This window comes from Ovis canadensis, chromosome 3 (assembly GCF_042477335.2).
Source record: "Ovis canadensis isolate MfBH-ARS-UI-01 breed Bighorn chromosome 3, ARS-UI_OviCan_v2, whole genome shotgun sequence".
NCBI classification, from domain to species: Eukaryota; Metazoa; Chordata; class Mammalia; order Artiodactyla; family Bovidae; genus Ovis; species Ovis canadensis.
The window spans coordinates 34,550,239-34,566,190 of NC_091247.1; the positions used below are offsets into that span (position 1 = coordinate 34,550,239).

At 43.3% G+C, this 15,952-nt stretch overlaps 1 protein-coding gene across 2 annotated transcripts in view; it reads right to left on the reverse strand.

Annotated features, from left to right (window-relative positions):
* IFT172 (intraflagellar transport 172) overlaps window positions 1-15,675 on the reverse strand; it is a 34,421-nt gene extending 18,746 nt beyond the window's left edge. Inside the window, exons 1-15 of one of the 2 annotated variants that reach the window (XM_069580317.1) lie at window positions 15,484-15,675; window positions 12,611-12,754; window positions 12,260-12,372; window positions 11,787-11,826; window positions 11,416-11,481; window positions 11,123-11,202; window positions 10,815-10,902; window positions 9,601-9,815; window positions 8,574-8,697; window positions 8,062-8,157; window positions 7,017-7,178; window positions 6,608-6,661; window positions 6,279-6,382; window positions 6,018-6,103; window positions 614-726 (exon numbers count right to left, since the gene is read on the reverse strand). In XM_069580317.1, coding sequence (XP_069436418.1) covers window positions 614-726; window positions 6,018-6,103; window positions 6,279-6,382; window positions 6,608-6,661; window positions 7,017-7,178; window positions 8,062-8,157; window positions 8,574-8,697; window positions 9,601-9,815; window positions 10,815-10,902; window positions 11,123-11,202; window positions 11,416-11,481; window positions 11,787-11,826; window positions 12,260-12,372; window positions 12,611-12,754; window positions 15,484-15,522 — 1,524 coding nt within the window. In that variant the 5' untranslated portion in view covers window positions 15,523-15,675. The remainder of the gene's footprint in view (window positions 1-613; window positions 727-6,017; window positions 6,104-6,278; window positions 6,383-6,607; window positions 6,662-7,016; window positions 7,179-8,061; window positions 8,158-8,573; window positions 8,698-9,600; window positions 9,816-10,814; window positions 10,903-11,122; window positions 11,203-11,415; window positions 11,482-11,786; window positions 11,827-12,259; window positions 12,373-12,610; window positions 12,755-15,483) is intronic. The other variant, XM_069580316.1, reaches the window with a different exon arrangement.
* Window positions 15,676-15,952: the final 277 nt, after the last annotated feature.

The window sequence follows — 15,952 nt, forward strand, 5'->3', positions numbered from 1 at the left end:
TAGGTGAAGGTCAGACTTTCATTCCTAGAATAACTCTGGGCCAGAGTTGTTGGTCTAAATTACAAAAATAAGGTCATAAGACAAATTAAATGGCCTGGAAATATGTGATGTGGCTTTTACATCACAGTGAAAATGAAACGAAAAATCACCAGGTAGTCCCTGAGGTCGAACTCATTGGCGATACCACACTGAAATCAGAATCAATAAAGGGCTGGGGGAGACTGTCCTCAAGTCAGGGTCAGTGCAGTCAGGTAAGTGTGGTCGAAGAGCACTGGAGAAGTATGTGTGGTAAAGGTCAGCTGGGCGTTGAGGAAGAGGAACGCAGGGGTGAGGATGGTTCATGAAGTCACAGATTTGTGAATAGTAAGAGACACACCAACTCCCAAATTCCCCTCATGACTTTGGTGCCTGCATGATACAATCTCTCAGGGTAAAATGGGATGCGTGGTGATATTAGATGTAAAAAATGTTGATCCTTCTGTGCTGTTCATTATGCTTATGGCACAGCCCCAAGAAATCATGTCCCATTCTGCCTCCCACCGTCCCTGGTGGCAGCTAGTACCACATCCTTTATGGACCAGTCAGTGGTTAAGGCCTTAGTAACCCTTCTCACACGAAGTTTCCGGTCCCTGAAGAGAAGCTTGTGCCCAGTCTCATTAAGTTCCAGCCAATCCACACGGCTCTCATGGCTGATGGTGCCAATGTTGTAGCCGCCAATCAGGTCCACTAGAGAGTAAAGGAAACAGTGTGAAAAAGAGAGATTCCACAAAGTCACGTACAAAGCATGAGGTGGCTTATGAAAGTTTGGTTTTAAGAATGTTGCATTAGTCTAGAGCACGTCACTCAGGAGTACAAATGGTCAGTATAATATAGTTTTGCTAAGTTGCTTCGGATGCCGTGTTTCTTCTAAGTTTACAGAGATTTCATTTAACTCTGCAGTTAAGTTAGAAGATCCAGACCCATCAAGAAATCTGATTCCTCTCTGGGACTCTGGGACTTGTCTCATAGCAGGTCAAAACTATGGCTTCCGTTACTCACGATAAGCCCCAGTTACAGCAAGCCTACCAATGAGAGAAAGCTGATGAATGAAATGACCTCAGTGATCACAGGTGCTCCAAGCCATAAAAACAGGAGGGTCTATCAGTGTTGAAGGTGCACAGACACAATAGGAGGAACCTCTGACTAAAGTTAGGCGGGTCAGTGTAGGGGATAAATATTAGCTGGGTCTGAATTTTGTAGATAACATTAAGAAACAATCATGCTTAGAACAGACCACTCAGGGTTGGCTAGGATGCTTTCAGGGAGTCTCCTAAACAAAGCCCATTCATAGCTCTTATATATTATCTTATACATTGTGATCCACATAGTCAAAGGCTTTGGCATAATTAATAAAGCAGAAATAGATGTTTTTCTGGAACTCTCTTGCTTTTTCCATGATCCAGTGGATGTTGGCAATTTGATCTCTGGTTCCTCTGCTTTTTCTAAAACCAGCTTGAACATCTGGAAGTTCACAGTTTATGTATTGCTGTAGCCTGGCTTGGAGAATTTTAAGCATCACTTTACTAGTGTGTGAGATGAGTGTAATTGTGCAGTAGTTTGAGCATTCTTTGGCACTGCCTTTCTTTGAGACTGGAATGAAAACTGACCTTTTCCAGTCCTGTGGCCACTGCTGAGTTTTCCAAATTTGCTGGCATATTGAGTGCAGCACTTTCACAGCATCATTTCTGCTTTATTGACTATGCCAAAGCCTTTGACTGTGTGGATCACAATAAGCTGTGGAAAATTCTGAAAGAGGTGGGAATACCAGACTACCTGACCTGCCTCTTGAGAAATCTGTATGCAGGTCAGGAAGCAAAAGTTAGAACTGGACATGAAACAACAGACTGGTTCCAAATAGAAAAAGGAGCACGTCAAGGCTGTATATTGTCACCCTGCTTATTTAACTTATATGCAGAGTACATCATGAGAAACGCTGGGCTGGAGGAAGCACAAGCTGGAATCAAGATTGCCGGGAGAAATATCAATAACCTCAGATATGCAGATGACACCACCCTTATGGCACAAAGTGAAGAGGAACTAAAGAGCCTTTTGATGAAAGTCAAAGAGGAGAGCGAAAAAGTTGGCTTAAAGCTCAACATTCAGAAAACTAAGATCATGGCATCTGGTCCCATCACTTCATGGCAAATAGATGGGGAAACAGTGGCTGACTTTATTTTGGGGGGCTCCAAAATCACTGCAGATGGTGACTGTCGCCATGAAATTAAAAGATGCTTACTCCTTGGAAGGAAAGTTATGACCAACCTAAATAGCATATTAAAAAGCAGAGACATTACTTTGTCAACAAATGTCCGTCTAGTCAAGGCTATGGTTTTTCCAGTAGTCACGTATGGATGTGAGAGTTGGACTATAAAGAAAGCTGAGCACTGAAGAACTGATGCTTTTGAACTGTGGTGTTGGAGAAGACTCTTGAGCGTCCCTTGGACTGCAAGGAGATCCAACCAGTCCATCCTACAGGAGATCAGTCCTGGGTGTTCATTGGAAGGACTGATGTTGAAGCTGAAACTCCAATACTTTGGTCACCTGATGCGAAGAGCTGACTCATTGGAAAAGACCCTGATGCTGGGAAAGATTGAGGGCATGAGGAGAAGGGGATGACAGAGGAGAAGATGGTTGGATGGCATCACCGACTCGATGGACATGGGTTTGGGTGGACTCCAGGAGTTGGTGATGGACAGGGAGGCCTGGTGTGCTGCAGTTCATGGGGTCACAAAGAGTTGGACACGACTGAGCAACTGAACTGAACTGAACTGATACATTGTCAGTTCCGGAGAAGGCAACGGCAACCCACTCCAGTGTTCTTGCCTGGAGAATCCCAGGGACTGGGGAGCCTGGTGGGCTGCCGTCTATGGGGTTGCACAGAGTCAGACATGACTGAAGTGACTTAGCAGCACCAGCATGCATTGTCAATTATCTTATACATTATCAATGAGCAATGTGCCTGTTTTTGTTATATATGCTTAAGCTAAAGACCAAATGCCAGCTGATAGCCACACCTGGGAAGACCAACTTAGAAATGAATTTTTCTTTAATTCAAAAGCAAAATAGTAAATCCGTGTTTTAATGCCTCAGTTATAAGTACAATTAGAAAATGCTAAAGCTGTGGGGACCCTATTTCTATGAGCACCCTTAAATTACACACAAAATTATGTGTGTGGATATTTTTCTGGGAAAGGATTTATGCTTTCAATTAGATACTCAAAGGGGTTGGTGACCCAAAAAAGTTAAGAGATAAACTCTGTCAATGTACACTGAAGATGAGACCTACAGAGTGAGGTGACTTGTCCAAAGTCATACTACTTTATGTCATACTGCTACCAGTAGCAGGCTCACTACTGCTATTAGAACTTAGGCCAGTGGACTGTGTTATTATTTGCATTACACTTATATTTCTGAGCTCAGAAACCTCATATGAAATATAAAATTCTTGAAATGTAAAAATATCTTAAGGACAGACCCATATGTATATGGAAACTTGATTTATGAGAGATGACATAATGTATTATTGGGAGAAGAATGGATTTTCAATAAATGGTTACACATATGGAAAAATACAATTAGCTTCCTACTTATATTATGCACAAACATAAATTGCAGGTAAAAGGCAAAAATTTTAAGTGTCAAAATATAGGAGGGAATAGAAGGGGATTTCCTAAATAAGACCTCAAAACCCACAAACTATTTATTAAAAAGTGATACACAACACTGTAAATCGACTATAAATTTTTAAAAAGTGATGAATTACATTAAACTTAAAAATGTCTAAACACTAAAAGATGCTGAAAAGGAGAGAAAAGACAAGACACAGGGTGAGAAAATATAACTGCAGTGCAAATAACCATCAAAGTCTATACCTGCACACACACAGAACTCCTTCAAGTAACCAAGAAAGTGAGTGAAAGTCACTCAGTCATGTCAGACTCTTTGTGACCCCATGGACTGTATAGTTCAGGCCAAAATACTGGAGTGGGTAGCCTTTCCCTTCTCCAGGGGATCTTCCCAACCCAGTGATCGAACCCATGTCTCCCGCATTTCAGGTGGATTCTTTACCAGCTGAGCCACAAGGGAAGCCCAAACAAGGAAAAAACAATCTAATTTTAAAAAGAGGCAATGGATATAAACTGGCAATTCACAGAAGAAGAAATCCAAAATGCCAATAAACAAATGAACAGAAAATTAATAGAATTAAATATATTTTCATATATTGAATACATCAGATTGAGCCAATTATGAAGTCAGGCAATTTCAAGCATTGGAGAGGATGTGGAACTGTACTGCTGGTGGGACTGTAAATGGGTACAACCTCTTCAGAGAGCAATTTGGAAATATTTAGTGAAATTGAGGCTGTACCTCTTTTATGATTCAGCAATTCCACGCTGGGTGTAAACCTTAGAGAACTGAAATACTGCAACAGGGAAAAACCAACAACTTAAATGTCCACCAATAAAAGAAGAGAGAAAAGATCCAAGGAAAATATAATGGAATGTTAAGGATTTGACAGAATTTGGTATGGGTACAGAGCTCTTCCCTGTCACTAAGTCATGTCTGACCCTTCTGCTACCCCATGGACTGTAGCCTCTCAGACTCCTCTGTCCATGGGATTTTCCAAGCAAGAATACTGGAGTGGGTTGCCATTTCCTTTTCCAGGGAATCTTCCCGGCACAGGAATTGAACCCCTGTCTCCTACGTCTCCTGCATTGCAGGCAGATTCTTTACCCACTCAGCCATCAGGGAAGCCCATGGGTATACAAGTAATAATAATAAGAAAAGCACTTAGACTACTGCTTGGTATATAATAAGTATGTAGCAAATGTCAGCTATTCATAATAATATTATTATTATGAATAGCTAACATTTATTAAGTACTTATCATATACTAGGCACTAGTCTAAGTGCTTTTCATACGAAGTAGGTGCTATTTTTATCCCCACATTGTAGATAAGGAAATTGAGATACAGAAAGGATAAGTAATTTACCTGAAGATCACACAAGTAGTAAGTAGAGAAGTGGGATGGTTTGAGTCCAGAGCTCTGCTGTTAACAACTACACTACCTGGATATGTTATTCTCTAATAAGCTTTTCAGAGAATACCATGCTATTTTTTATACTTTTTCCCTATGCTTGAAACATTTCATGATACAAAATTAACTATTAATATATAAAGTGAAAGTGAAGTCGCTCAGTCGTGTCCGACTCTTTGCGACCCATAGACTGTAGCCCACCAAGCTCCTCCGTCCATGGGATTCTCCAGACAAGAATACTGGAGTAGGTTGCCATTTCCTTCTCCAGGGGATCTTCCCAACCCAGGGATCGAACCCAGGTCTCCCACATTACAGGCAGACACTTTAACCTCTGCACCACCAGGGAAGCCCATATAAAGTACGATTTATAAATGTGAACACTTGTGACATGTACATAAAACGTGTCATCACTACTTATTAATGACAAACTATACAGAGAAGGAAATGGCAACCCACTCCAGTGTTCTTGCCTGGAGAATCCCAGGGACGGGGGAGCCTGGTGGGCTGCTGTCTATGGGGTCGCACGGAGTTAGGCACGACTGAAGCGACTTCGCAGCATACAGAAAGTAAGTCCCCTTCCTAAGGGGACTTACCAGTTCTAAGAATCTGTGACCCTATGAAGTATAAACAGGAAAATTCTTAAATTTTCTAATGGTTCTTCCCTATAATTCCCAATTTTCCAGCCCTAAGATAAATGCCTAGAGAACATGAATAATTATATGGGCAGGCCTATACACATCAAGGTATCTATATCTAGACCTCTAGACACAGACACACACGTGAATTTAAACATTTCACATATCCACTGTAAGAATGCAGACACACATTTGCCTGCTGCCTCTCAGAGTCTTGGATTCTCCACTGCACACAATCCTGTGATATGGAAGTGCTTTATAAACATCAATTTTGTTATTACAATTATGAGGGAGTCTTACTCACCTATAGCAATAGTCTTGATATCAACAAGATAAGCCAATTTCTTATTATCCTCCATTCCTCGCTGACACCTCTCATTAATACGGACACTGAAATATGAAAGGTCAGGTAAGGCAAAATGGGCTTAGGTAGCTGGGATGTTTAACAAGAGCTCTGAAACAAGACATGGGATGATGGTTTTAGATTAACTCGAGGACACAGGAGTTAGAAGTCAAAAAGGAATTCTTTTGGGTTTCAAAAATGGAGAGAACTAGGTGGGGTTACCTGATGAGATGGGGGTTCACGAATTCAGTCCGTACAGAACCCAGGGTATCATTACTCCCATATTCCACCAGGGTGAGCTCTCCAGCATTGAAGATCATGCACACCTGGGGATGAGTGGGATGGTTAGATGGTAGAAAGATTGCATGAAGAAAGAGACAAACCGTCGAGGGAGGTACATTGTGAGTTTACAGCAAAGTCCACTTTTCTCTTTATTCTGTTCCTCTATTTCACCTTCCCATTTTATCTGCTGTTTCCTCAACCCCTTGCCACTTGCCATCCTATGACACAGAAGCTAGAAGGAGGTTTATGGTGAACCAAGCTCTACTCACATTTTCATTTTCAAAGAAATACTTCTCATTGCCACCAGATCCCTGCCAAGCTACCTGTTAAGGGGGAAGAAGACATAAGGAACCTGTGGATAACCACCCGAGACAATGCTGCAAGAACAACAGAGTGGGACGCAGAGAGATTGATCTGGGGAGGTTTGACATTGCACAAGAGAGATGCTATGTCAGATTTTGCCTTGGTCCCTGTGTTTCTGGGAGAAGGTGTTAAAAAAAAAGTCCAACAGCGGTGATTCATATTCCAGGATTCTAAACCTGGGTCTCACTCCCTGAAACCAGGTCCCCAACACAGGAATGTTAGGGCATCCCATGGAGACCTTTCCCAGGGACCTTGGCTCATCTGGGGAGCACCTCAGGATGCCCCACTCCCCACCTCTCCATGTTTGGTTCCTACCTCACTAAGGCGATTTGTGGTCAGGTCCCCCAGCAGCAGTGTGTCTGATGTGTGGGCCACCAAGTAGCGTTCCTTTCCCAGGATTTTCACTTCTTCCACCTCGTAGCCATAGTGTGACTTGAGTACCACTCGGGTCCCCGATGAGAGGTTCTTCACAATCACCTTGGTAGGAGATGAGTCTCAGCTCCCCAAGTCCGAAAGTGGGGGGAACAGGCTGTGCCCTTTGCCTACCGCCACAGTGCTAAGCAAAAGCACATCTTGTTTCCTTGCCTGGCCTGGGATATTCTTGGTAAAAAGGACATCTCACATTTATAATGCTTTTACTATTTATAAAATGCTTTCATCTATTATCTCTTTTGATGCTTATAATACAAATGATTCTGAAAGTTCCACTGGGTTAAACTAATCACTCACCCTATGTTCCTATAGCTCTCTGTACAAACTTTTATAACTTTACCATGTGTGCTATATTATTTTTTGATACATGTGTCTCCTTCACTAGAATGATCTTCTCGATTAAGGGACACTATTCAAAGATAACCATCTTTGAATTCTCAATGCCTTACAGTGCTGACAGACAAAGAAAGGACAAATATTTCTGGAGAAACTGAAAGACTGAAGGAATCAATGAATAATAAATGAAGGAAAGGAGGGTAGAGGTAGAGAAAAGATAAAACTGGGTTCAGGAACTAAGGCATGAGCTTGCACCGTCATATACAGTGAGTTCAGAAGCCCTAGAACAAAGGAATTCAGAATTATAATCCTATTTATCAGCTTCCCCAGTTGACATCCTATAGGGAGTCAAGTTTTAAACCAGGAAGATGTAAATGGCAATCTCTGTACCCCTTAAACCTGGTATTTAATCCTTCTCTTACAATAAGCTGGAAGAACTACAGTGGGAAAGTTGTCAGACACATTCTGTTCCTCAGAACAGCTCTGCCAGAGGTTAAATTTGAGTCTATGTTGTGGCCAGAACACAGGGTAGGACTACAAGGATGAATGAGCCATGGCATGACTTCAGTGTGGTAGGCTATCAGCTGCTTACCTGGCTAGGTCCCACATACGTCAATTCAAACTTATTCTTGTAAATGCTCCTTCGGAGGCAGCAGTCAAACTGTTCCACTCCACCACAGAGTGTGCCCTGGAAGGGAAAGTGGCAGCATAAAGGGTAACACACACAGTACAGAGGTGTGAAGAGGGTATTTAGAGACACTCTCAAACCCTAGGTTCTAGAATCTACAGAAGAGTTGGCGGTGAAAGGGCTGGTAGTTTTTGGAAGTATCAGCAGGAAAGAGGTGGCACTTGCAGGTCTTAAGAGCACCACATAGTTAGTGATGGGATATGAGGGAGAAACTAGCCCTGCCTATAAAATCTTGACCCATGTGACCTCCAATAAAGTGTGGATTTCTCTTTCCTGCCTGGAACATCAGAGTTTTAGACTGTGATCAAAAGGGAACAGGAGTTTCTCCAGTGTCAGGAGAGAGTGCTTTAAGACAGGTGGGATTTTTCTTAATTTGAAGAAGTCACCAAAGCAGAAAGGGGTTACTAGTTGCATACCGCACAGAGTCGTGAGCCATCCCGCTTCCAGGCCAAGGCAGTGATGGTGTATAAGTTGGCAATTTCCTTGGGCTTTGCCTCTTCCCAGACGTTTCTCCGAGGACTCCAGTTGAGCACCCGAAGTCTGAAATTAAGTATGTGGCTTTTAGAAGAGATGGAGGCTGAGAAAAAGTGTAAATGGGCTTGTAATGGAAGGAAATGAGTTTTGCTACATCAGAGAACAGAGGAAATAAAAGAAAACAGACAAGGTGGCAGGGGATGGGGGGGTCTAGTAGGAGAGAACAAAAATGTTCAAGGGAAGTAAACTGGGAAAAATCAAGTCAAAAGTAAAATAGAGTAAGAGAGATAGGAGTGAAAAAATAAAAAGAGATTATGGATATTTAGAAAAATGAGCTGTTAGTATAGAGAAATACAGAAAAAGAAAAGAGAATTGCTAGGAGTCAGAGAAGAAAGAAAGGAAGAGACATACATGAGACTGAAAGGGACAAAGACAGCACTGACAAAGCTGGGGTTAAAAGCACTCCAGGAAGAGATGGGACCTAGACTCCAGCTGTTTATGCACTGTTCCATCATTCATGCATTCATTCTCAAACTGCTGAGCACCTATGATATACTAGATGCTAATCTAGGCTTTGGAGACCTGAAAAAATAAAAATAGAGGCTCTTTTCTTAAGGGCTCTTCAAATTAGCCAGTTAGATACAAACACCAAAGGATAATACAGTGTGATAAACACAAAGCCAGTAGTCTGAAAAGGCGCAAGGGGAATACAAAGAAAGTAGAGATGAAGTCTGCTGTGGAGTCCTGGGGAGAGAGACCCACACAACCAGAGCACGGTGCATCTTGGAACTGCTGGCATGCTAACGGATGGTGGGAGCAGGAAGAGGAAAATGTGCATGAATTAAACCTTGAGAATCACTTGATTCTGACGCTCAGCCAATCTTCCACTCTGGTTGGGAAGCAAAACCAGGCTAAAGAAGAGTGTACACAGGGAAAGTAGGCAAAAACCACAGCTGGACAGGGACCCACCTGTCATAGCTTCCCAGCACAACTGACTGGCCCCCAGGACTTGCTGCAGCTGTGGTGAACTCCCGCTCCAGAGGGTCACGGCTGTAGTCAAAAGTTTGTAGCACGTGGCCTTCCTTTCCATAGGCCACAATCCTCCGGTCACAGCCTGCAGCCACAATGCTATTGGTTGCCCACGCCAAGGCATAGGGTGGGCACGGATGGTTCACCAACTTTCCCTAAGAGTAGAGGAGGGTTTCCATCACTCTGAGGACACCACCTCGGAAATTTCTCATTCCTAGCATCTGACACACTCCCTTGGATCATTCTACTTGAGGAAATCTTTTCCCCAACATTATCCTGCCATAACACATCCTAATCTGAAGACTTCACAAATTATCTGTCTCATACCACATACACATCTTCTATGACATTTTAATATATATGCACTTATCAATTTTATGTTCAAAGTGAAAGTCACTCAGTCATGTCTGACTCTTCGTGACCCCATGAACTATGCAGTCCATGGAATTTTCCAGGCCAGAATACTGGAGTGGGTACCCTTTCCCTTCTCCAGGGGACCTTCCCAAGCCAGGGGTCGAACCCAGGTCTCCCGCATTGCAGGCGGATTCTTTACCAGAGGAGCCACAAGGGAAGCCCTTATGTTCACAAGGAAACCTCAAAATACTTGTTTGGAGATCTTCAATACTCACCTAATAAGGCCCCCAAAGGAAGCTGACCTATACATCAACTAACACTATATAGGCCCACAGGGAATATATGACTCTTTTATTTTAGGAAGGGCACATTTAATTATTACACCAATAATTCTTATTGTAAATGATTCAAATAATAGAGGATTAAAACATGAACCTTCCTTTATTCCCCTATATTTTCCCTTGCAAGCATAAACAACTTTTTTTCTCTGAATTTATATACATATGTAAAACATTTTATATAAATGAGAATAATTTTCAATTTTCATTTCTCTCAGAGTCTTTATTCCCCTCTACCCCCTTTATTCCACTTGATTCATCCTTTCCTATAACTATTAAGCTCTGGCCTCCTGAAAACAAACCCTCTTCTGTGGCCACATCCAGGTGTCTCTCTGCCTGAGGCTTCACGGTCCCAGCCTCCTCCCTGAGCACCATAATCTAAATTCCTTAGATGTCCAACCTCCCCTAGGACAGTGCTTGGGATTTCCTTCTCCCCTCTCCCAGGGCACCCTTTATTCATACCTGTGACTCTCCTGAGCCTTCGTCATCAAAGAAATACCTAACAATGGTGCCATCTGAATGACCAGAGAGAATTCCTTTCCCAGAGCAACTAAAAAAAAGGGGGAAAGGAAGAAAGGAGAGACATAAAGGAAGCAGTTAGGACATCCTGTCTCCCCAAGAAAGTCCCCTTCCTCATCAGACACTACTCTACCTGTGGTTCCCGCTCCCAGCCCTCCCCATCGTTCACACTATGGTCCCTCAAGCCAAGACTCCCCTAGAGCTTCTCCTACCATTACCAGGCTTCTGGGATACCCTTCTTCCTTACTCACTTTGTTGTCAAGGACACCACGTAAGAATCTGTCCCATAGATGGTAGATGATTTGTTAGTTTTGGTGTTTGCTAAACGAACCTGAAAATGGGAGAGTGGACACAAGTCTGTTTAGGCTACTTTCAACTTTACCCAGAACCTAAGGAACAAGAAATAAAAACACAAAAACTGTTCCCTGTGTGGTCTCTCCCCAGTACGTAACTTGACCCTCAGGGAGAAGATTAACTATATACCTCTTTCCAGAACCATTATCCCCATCCACAGCCTCTCCTGTGTTTCGCTTCCCTCCTTTACCTTTCCTTCAGCCAGCCCAAAGACAATGATGTATTCTGCTGGCCACTGCAGGCAAGTAACAGCACTCTGGAAGAAAGCAACAATGAAAAGGATAAGCCTGTCTATGTATATGAGCACAAAGATAGACAATCTAAACCTGAACAGCCTATCACATGCCACCACCCCAACCACCCACAGGGAAGGAGAGGAGGGGACATGACTGGGCTCTAAGGAGAAAGGCACAGGGGGGTAAGCAGCCAGGCAGCACCATTCATGCAGCAGGAAGAGTCTGAGCCAGATATTAACAAATGCCAACTTCTGGCTGTATTTATAAGCAGATATACTGATATGTTTGTTCCTCCTGATCTCTCAGGGACTGGTTAGAACATTACCGTCTGGATGAACTTGTTACAAATGACTTTCTTGTCACCCCTGCCAAATAAAAGAGAGAAGCATATTAAAAACCACAGCCACGAATAATTGCCACAAATGATGCTGGGGGAGGGGAAGGAGTTGCAGACACCATCCTTGGCCCACCAGTGTTGCCTCTCACTCCACAGAAGCCCTCAGAGGAGGCGTAAGAAGGAGCCAGAGTAGCTTTGGAAGAATAATAAAAACAGAACATCACTCCTGGCTCCTCGGGATCTCAGAGGGCCTCCTTGTTGATCTAAGACTGATTCCTCCAGGGACGGGATCACAGGAAACACAGTGTAGGCAAAGAGAGGGCCGCAACAGACTCTAGAAGGCCCCTGCCTGCCAAGCCCCAGCGTGGCTCCTTATGCTCTCCACTCCCCCTTCCCAGGGGGGCATTTCTTCCCACTTTGCCCTTCTCTGGGACACCCTATCTCCCAATCTCTATCCTCACCAGTCTTCTCCAATCTTGTAGACGTAGATGATGTTATCAGTCTGTCCTATGGCAATCTTAGTGGAATCAGGAGAAAAAGCCATGCCCTTCACCATATAGCTCTTCCTGCCATACTAAGAGTCAAAAAAGAAAAAAAAAATAAGAAAGAAAAGGACAGAAAAAAGAAGTAATGAGTATACTGAAAAGAGAAGAAAAGGTACATGTGTGATGGTAGTGGGCTTGAGGGCTTTGTACTGAAAAAAGGAAGGGCAGGCCATTTCCTAAGCCTGTGGCTAGGAAGTAGGTACGGAAGCCTTCTAGGTTTTTAAGGTCCCATCAACAGATTAAGGTACATGTGAGTATTCCCTTCACCTTCATGTCAGCTGGTTTGGTGGAGAATTTATCTCTTCGCTCCCCATGTTCATCATACAGTAAGACCACACGGTCCACTGTGCAGACAGCAAATTTGGCATTGTTTTGGGACCATGCCATGCAGGTGACCTTTGCAGCTCCATCCTGCAGAGGTAAAGGGGACAAAAATAATCCAGACGCTGGTGGAGAATGCTAGTTCTAGTTCTGTTAGCATTTCTAGGTCCATTACTTCTAGTGTGACTTTGGTCAATTTTCCTTCTAGCACAGTCCTTAAAACAAAGAGATGCCCATGATCTGTCCAGGTCTCAGGCCTCAGAGCCCTGGATGGTGGGAACAAACTGATTCTAGAAACCATAATGCAAATGCACTAGGAGATGACACAGTAAGTAAGCACCAGTGTGTCCCTACAGTGGCCTTCTTATTCCCTCATTCTGCTACTGAAATAAATGCAACTGGTCTGATTAAGTTTTGGTCTTTAGCCATTAATTCAATTAATGTTTTTGAGTACCAAACTGAAAAAGGCACTTGGCCAAGGGCTGAGAGATAGAGACAAAGAGCAAAACGTGGTTCCTGCCCAAAGATCTAAAAATGGAAAAAGTCCCATAAGGGAGGCACATACAAAGCACTATTAACAGTTTGGAAAAGCCTGAGATAATTTTCCATTTAAATGATCAACACTAAGCTTTGAAGAATGGATACAGTTAAGTAGGGAAATTCTCTGAGGTAGAAGAAATGGCATGAGCGATAACAAGTTCTGGTGAATAAACAGTCATTTAATTTAGCTCACACTACATTGTTAACAGCAGAGCAGAAGGGGGAAGGCAGGAAAAACAGATGGAGGCCAATTCAGGAAGGCTCTTTGAAGCTAGGCTGAGTTTGGACTTATTTGGGAGAAAAGGGAGAGACAGTAAAAGTTCTGGAATGGGAAGTAAAATAATCACAGTTGAGACTTAGGATTCAAAAAATGCCTTTGTTTTTTATTTTTATTTCTGTCATTGTTGTTTTTTCCCTTAACAATCCACTTCACAGAGGCCCAAATTAGAAGTGATCAACTCCTGGCGAATTATTCTTGCCATGTCTGTCCCTTCCACCACCAGCCCTGGTGGTCTATGCAGCAGGTTCTGCACTAAGGATTTCCCTCCTAGAAATTAAAAAAAAAAAATCTAGTTTCTGCTCCGTTTGATTAACTACTTGGGCTGTAGAGCCCTGGCTTAAAACATTGTTAATTTTTACTCCTAACCTACCCACTTTCAACATCAGAGGTAAAAAGGGCCTTTTTTCCCAATCAAAATCCTCAAACCAGAATCAGAAAATAGTCACCCCACCACCTTTAGCCTTCTCCAACTCTTAACTAAATTAGGTTAGGAGTGTTGAAGGCTCCTCATCAATTGTTGCTGACCAACTTCCTTCATCATTTTGCACCATCCTGGACACTTAGTCCTTTCCTGCATCTGACATCACCTTATTTTGAAAGACTGAAGGGAGATTTCATTTCCAATTATTCCATTAGGGTAAAGGAATTTTCAAAATACAGATTCAAAGCAATGAGTACACCTCTCTTTTGTTCTAGTTTCCTTCTATTTTCCTAAAGCCACATGCTCTGTGAAGCCTTCCTGATTCCCATAATCAATCAATTCTCCTTTCTCTACAATATGTACCTCACAGGACTGTTGTGAGGATTAAATGAGGTAGCTGCTAAATCGCTTCAGTCGTGTTCAACCCTGTGTGACCCCATAGACGGCAGCCTACCAGGCTCCCCTGTCCCTGGGATTCTCCAGGCAAGAACACTGGAGTGGGTTGCCATTTCCTTCTCCAAAATGAGGTAGAGAAGAGGATAATAGCTAAGTTTTAACGAGCACTACAGATTAGGCACTTTGCTAAGTGTGTGATATGCATTATCTCACTTTATCTCATTACTGAGTTAGATGCTACTTTTATGCATCTTTTCCAGATGGAGGCACAGAAAGTCTAAGTAATTTGCTCAAGTTTACAAACACAGTTTAAGCGGCAGTATCAAGATTTAAATCCACGTGTACCTGATTCTATAATCCACAACCCCAACTTCTTTATTTATGCTGCCCTGGTACACATTAAACATTCAACTATGACAGATATTCTTGCTTTGTATTATTTTGTCCTTTGAATTTTTCCTTTGAATTTTGAATATCGTTCTCTCTTGTCTAACAGTTTTCCTGCTGCTTTTTAGTTTACAAGGTTCTCTTGTGTATACTACTGCCTTTAACTCTTTCCCCTAATCCCCTAAGGCTGCGATTACTATTATTCCCCTTTTCCAAATGTAAAAGTTTGGATGAGTGCTTAAAGAGCCTGTGCGATAAAGGCTAAAGTATCCGGTCATTTATTTAAAGCAGTGGTGACGCTAGGTCTTGAATTCTGGTCTCCTAACTCCAAAACCCAGCCTTTCTTCAGCATGTTCTAGGGTTACACCCCTAGTGCCCAGCCTCTTCTGAATCTGAGATTTTCACCACCAGAACGAACGATGTGGTCGTCTGCACTCCCTTCGGTGGGACATGCACCATGTAGATTATTGTTAGTTGTTTACACACGCGCTTCTTCCTCTAGTACGAGCCTCTCGAAAGCAAAGGCAACAACTGAGGAAGTTCTGGATCCCCTGGAGCCCCAGCATGGGACCTGGTACACAACTGATCCGTTAAATGAAATGAACTGAAAGCTACGGTGCTCAGCAGCCCCCTCTCCCCTACTTCACACTCTATCGACGGAGCAGAGTCCGTATCACCGCTAAAGCCTTCGGTCTTCTGCACACAGTAGGCGCTCACCATTTTTAAACTTCAATCCCCCACTTTCCGTGGAACACTAAGGCGGGCGAGGGAGGGAAGAGGCACGCGACTCCTCACCTGAGGGCTCAGCAGCGTCCTCAGGTGCTTCAACTGCATGACGAACACCTGTCTCTCAGATGCCTACAGACAGCGACAACTCCCGTGGTTACCTGGACAACCCGCCACGCAGCCGCAGCGACGGCCGCTGACGCACTAGCGACCTGAGCGCGACACGCGTCGCAAGGTCACCACGCAGTTTCGCAGCTTAGTAAATAGAGCGCGCGCAGGCGCGGTGAGATCTAGGGCGGGACCCTGAGAGGGTTTGCTGACTTCTCTTCTCGACCAATCCCGTCGCGGCATGCAAACCCAAACTCCAGCCACTCCCACAAGCCTTCGGCAAACTCCGGGGTCCTATGTAATCTTAGTCTTTCTAGGTGTTTGATGTTCGTAAACGCGGCCGAGCGCTTTCTTTTAATCCTCACAACCCTGGAGAAAAGCAGGGCAGTTGCTCTTACAGGCCTTTTACAGTTGACAGAATTGAACCCAA